Genomic DNA, 4,942 nt, shown 5'->3' on the forward strand with positions numbered 1-4,942 from the left:
ATGAAGAATAGGCATTTGGTAGAAGAGTAGGCACAGTTAAATAAGAACCTGTGCACGTTAGCTTTCAGCAGTACATTTGGCTTCTTCACTCACTGCAACTACAAGGCTAAGTCTCAGGCTGTACTGATTCCAAATTCAGCTCTGTCTCAGAATGGAAAGTTGTTCTGCAGGGACTCTTTCAAACTCTGCATTTCAGTATTCTCTATCTGCTTCTCTCACTCTCTTGCTCCTGCAAAGGAGCTGGAAGAGCTCAGTGTCCAACCATCTAGTCCTCTTCTCATATTCTTCTCTCTCTCCTTATGCRCATTCTCACATTCACAGAATGGTTGAGACTGGAAGAGACTTTAAGAGCTGATCTAGCTCAATCCCAATCCTAGCTAACCCAATCGAGTGGGCTAGCTAACCCCAATAATAGGGTTATTGTAGCAAGGACAGTGTCCASATGGCTTTTGAACATCTCCACACAGACTCCACCTCTCCGGGCAACTTCTTCCATTGTTCTGTCTCCCTACATTACAGATGTTTTCCCTTGCGTTCAGAAGGTATTTCTTGTATTTCAGTTTGTGCCCATTGCCTCTCATTCTGTCACTAGGCATGACTGAGAGGAGTCTGGCCCCTTCTTCTTTACACCATCCTTTAAGATCTTCATGCACATTGATAATTGCTACTCCCCTCAGTATTCTCTTCTGGAGGGTGGACTCTTTTAGTCTTTCTTCATTTGAAGAAAGAATTTCTTCATTTGTTGTTGGATCGCGATCAACTTGATGTCCACCAGCATTCCCAGGTCCTTCTCAAAGCTKCTCTCCAGTAGGTCAGTCCCCAGCCTGTACTGGTGCATGTGGTTATTCCTCCTTCAGAGGAATCGGACTCCGTAGGACTCTGCATTTCCCTTTATTGAACTTCATGAAGATCCTCTCTGCCTGCAACAATGTTGACTGGAGGTGGGGTCCCCCTCTCTCCCTTTTTGAAGACTGGAGTGGTATTTCCTTTGATTAACTTCCAGCTCCCGCAACACTCATGCATATATCCAAGCAGGGCCCAGGGACCTGTCTATGACCAGAGTGCTTAAGTGATCCCTAACCCAGTCCTTCAGCACTGAGGGCAACAATTCCTTGCTTCGGCATTTATCACGGGTACTTATCTGCTATAAGTAGCCATATATGTCATGACTAATGACATATATGGAGACCTTTCTGCACCTYACCAAGTGGATAGTTAATACTTTCATCTCTTGTGAGGCCACACATTGCTTGGTAGTGTTGCACTCACCAGCTGCTGTGCATACAAGGCAAAGTGCCATTGTCAAAGGGGTGAACGTCAGTAACTGTGTCAGAAAGACTTCAAAAATAATCAGGGACGGCTCACCTCACTGAGAATATTTTGTAGTATTGATCAAACCAGTTCTCAGTGGTCCCACTGTGGTCTTTTATTGCTCCTGAAGCCCCCCTGGACAATGAGGGATGGCTCATCCCCTCTGAAACTGAGAGATCAAGACCAAAGAACAGAAAGTCCAAATGGCACCAAGGTATGTGTAAGATATTTCAAAATCACTGATTTTTCCGAGAGCTCTTGATAAACTGGTGATAATGCTGATATCAAACTACAAATTTGCTACCTAGGGCCTTTTAGTGAAGTGTACTTTGCTTTTTATACTTTATTAAATCACCACGAAGTTCTCCACCTCTGCTGACCCTTGAAATTGCGTGATACCAGGGACTGCATTGATGACAAATAAAAACTGATAAAAGGTCACTCCTTGTTTCATAACACAGGGCAAGCTAGCAAATAATTGACTCATAATATTGACCAACTCAGCCGTAGGGTGTTTTGTTACAGATTTCTTGAGTATATAAGCTCTGTAGCGAGAYGGACTCATTCCAGACTCTCTCCACCTGGAAAATGGAGCTCCTGGGAGCAACAGGTGCTGTCCTACTGGTGTGCATTATTTGCCTGCTCTCCTTCACAGCATGGAGAAGCAGGTTTGGGAAGGGGAAGATGCCTCCTGGACCAGTTCCCCTTCCCATTCTAGGGAATATGCTGCAGGTGAAAYCMAAGAACTTGGCCAAAACYCTTGATCAGGTAAGGTCGCTTCCTTTGTCTCATTCACTCTCTTCTGCAGGCRGGAAACATGAGYCAAGTGCACTGGGAGAACCCCTGGCCATAGTCTGATGAAGGCCAAGCCGAGAGTGGAAGAAAAGCTTTGGGCATCTCAGCTGACACTCTGCTCTGCTGTGATCGTTGCTTTTGAGTACCTGATGGCTGCAAGACCTTTCCATAACCATATTTGCTGGGGGAGGGCCAGATCTCGATATTCCTGATCTCTGAGAACACCTTCCCTTGCAGAGTTACATGACAGCAGGGGCACTTTCTGACTTCTGCTGCCCACCTGCTCCATGGCCGTGTTTCCTTTTGTCTCTTGGCAGCTCAGCAAAAAGTACGGGTCCGTGTTCACCGTGCACCTGGGYTCCGAGCCCGTGGTGGTGCTGCATGGACACGATGTGGTGAAAGAAGCCTTGATTGACCGTGCGGACGAGTTTGCTCTCAGAGGAACCATGCCCATCGGGGACAGGGCTAACAAGGGACTAGGTATATTGACTGGCTGAGCTCCTTTTGACAAGAGAAGGGTTGAGGACAAGACAGGCAGCCACAGGGGCTGGAGTGAACTGAGCACAAGGGGAGGCTGAGGGAACTGGCTGGGTCTGGCCTGGAGAAGGGAAGGCAGAGCCAGGTGTCGTTCTGAGCYTTCACRACTACGGGTGGACAACAGAGAAACGGATCCACCGGGAAAGGGCGAGGCAACAGCTGCAGGCTGCAGCAAGGGAAAACCTGCACAGTTACAGAGTGATGCATTCATGAGGGTGTCCATGTGAGGGAAAGGGTCAAAATGAGGAGGTTGAACTGCGCGACCTCAAAGGTCTCCTCCACACTGAAGCACTCTACGATGCTACTCTGTAGGCACCCTCCTGAAAGACAGGCCTCACTGTCACTGTGAGCTTCAGTTCAGCCCATGGCCAGCACGCCCAGCCACGCCTCCCCTTCTCTTTCCTCTTCCACAGGCATCMTTTTCAGCAACAACGAGGAATGGCTACAAGTTCGCCGATTTGCTCTCACCACACTGCGCAACTTTGGGATGGGAAAGAGGAGCATCGAGGAGAGGATCCAAGAGGAAGCCGAGTACTTGCTGGAAGAGATCACCAAAACAAACAGTACGGTTTATTCTTAGCATACCTTTTGTTTGYCAAGAAGGCCTGCATTAAGTAAGYCTTGTTGGTGCTGGTCCAATGCAGGAATTAAGGTTACACATGTCCTAGGCTTGTAATTCAGGCTCCCATGCACGAACAGTGCCTCAGTTTAAAGCAACAAATAATTCCATGATTACTTACTACTGCGGTTCAAGGATCATTCAGTGTCATTCAGACTGATTGGGCATTTCTGCCAACCCTCCTCAGGGTTCTGTTAACCTTAGATGTGGCCTTCTACAGTTTTACAGTAGAAGCCATATCTGTTATTTTTTTGTTTGTTTTTTGTACCTTTTGTGAACTCACAGGGATGCCATTTGACCCAACCTCCATACTGAGCTGTGCTGTCTCCAATGTCATTTGCTCCATCGTCTTTGGGAACCGATATGACTATAAAGACAAGAAGTTTCTGGCCCTGATGRAAAACATGAACAACATCTTTGAGCTGTCGAACACTCCCTGGGGATTGGTATATTCAGCAGGCATTTTCAATGTTCAAACTAAGGCCCGACAGTGCATACACCTTCACTGCACTGCACAGGAGAGACTTCACTCTAGGGCAAAGGGAGCCCTCACAAAGCACGCTGGCTTTGCCAGCTAGCTGCAGCCTACCCCTGCTCCTGACCACCCTTCTCCTCTGCTTCTGAGTTTACTACCACTACTACTGCTGCTACTACTACTACTACTAAGCAAGCCCTCATCTCTCTGTCAGACTGCCATGTCCTCACCACCTCTCTGACTGGCTCAGTCTAGAGGCTGTGGCCTTTGGCTAATTCCAAATGATGGGGAAACAATCACACTAAGCAACTTTTGCTCTTTTCAGATCTACCAGATGTTCCCAAAGATGTTGGATTACATGCCCGGTCCTCACAACAGATTATTCACAGAAATTGATCTTCTAAAAGCCTTTGCGGCAGAGGAGATTAAGGCGCACCAAGCTTCCATAGATCCCAGCTCCCCTCGGGATTTCATTGACTGTTTCCTCAACAAAATGCAGGAGGTAAGGAGACAGCATGCAGCCCCATCTCCTCCCCRAGCACACCTACACTGAGCCCCTTTCTGTTACCAAGTCACACACACATTGGACTAACCCCTTCTCTGTGCTTTCCTCTGAAAGCTGGTCTTGGCACTGGGAAAACACAGATGTCACCTCTGTTAGAGCACAGAATTCTGGATCTGCCCACTCACTGGTCACTACCTKCAGCTCCTTRGACATCAAKCCCYGAATCAGGGCTTTCAGCAAAGCCCAGAGACCTTTGCAGTCTGGTGTTGCCCTTCCTTGGCTGGAATGCAGTTGGCACAGCCAGGGCAAGTGGGCAGCTAGCTGTCATGCGGGACACAGCTGCTTTCARGSTACCCTGCCASTSTAGGTTACTGCACAGAGATTGCACGGTAATGTCGCAGCCAACTGCTGCACCTCAACAGAGGAGCACAACAGCTCTGGATGGAAAAGAAAGCCTGCACTTACAAGAAAGAGCTGTACAATCTCTCAGCGCAGCCAGAAAAAAAAAAAAGATTTTTTTTTTATTCCCTAGGAGAAGCACAATCCCAACTCCCATTTCCACTTGAAGAACTTGGTAACCAGTACGTTTGACTTGTTCATTGGTGGAACGGAGACAACTAGCACCACCATAAGATATGGACTTCTGCTGCTTCTCAAACACCCAAAAGTACAAGGTACCACCACTGTGTGACCTGCTCCC

General features: G+C 47.8%; 1 protein-coding gene across 1 annotated transcript in view; it reads left to right on the plus strand.

The window, feature by feature from the left end:
- Nucleotides 1-1,864: 1,864 nt before the first annotated feature.
- The window catches only part of LOC112956875 (cytochrome P450 2C19-like), a 5,205-nt gene continuing 2,127 nt past the window's right edge, over nucleotides 1,865-4,942 (plus strand). The window contains exons 1-6 of the mRNA XM_026050356.1: nucleotides 1,865-2,079; nucleotides 2,424-2,586; nucleotides 3,057-3,206; nucleotides 3,548-3,708; nucleotides 4,063-4,239; nucleotides 4,775-4,927. Of these exons, the coding sequence (XP_025906141.1) occupies nucleotides 1,900-2,079; nucleotides 2,424-2,586; nucleotides 3,057-3,206; nucleotides 3,548-3,708; nucleotides 4,063-4,239; nucleotides 4,775-4,927 (984 nt within the window). The 5' untranslated portion in view covers nucleotides 1,865-1,899. The remainder of the gene's footprint in view (nucleotides 2,080-2,423; nucleotides 2,587-3,056; nucleotides 3,207-3,547; nucleotides 3,709-4,062; nucleotides 4,240-4,774; nucleotides 4,928-4,942) is intronic.

The sequence above is a fragment of the Nothoprocta perdicaria genome, unplaced genomic scaffold, assembly GCF_003342845.1.
Source record: "Nothoprocta perdicaria isolate Ctin4 unplaced genomic scaffold, notPer1 scaffold_110, whole genome shotgun sequence".
In the NCBI taxonomy this organism is placed as follows: domain Eukaryota; kingdom Metazoa; phylum Chordata; class Aves; order Tinamiformes; family Tinamidae; genus Nothoprocta; species Nothoprocta perdicaria.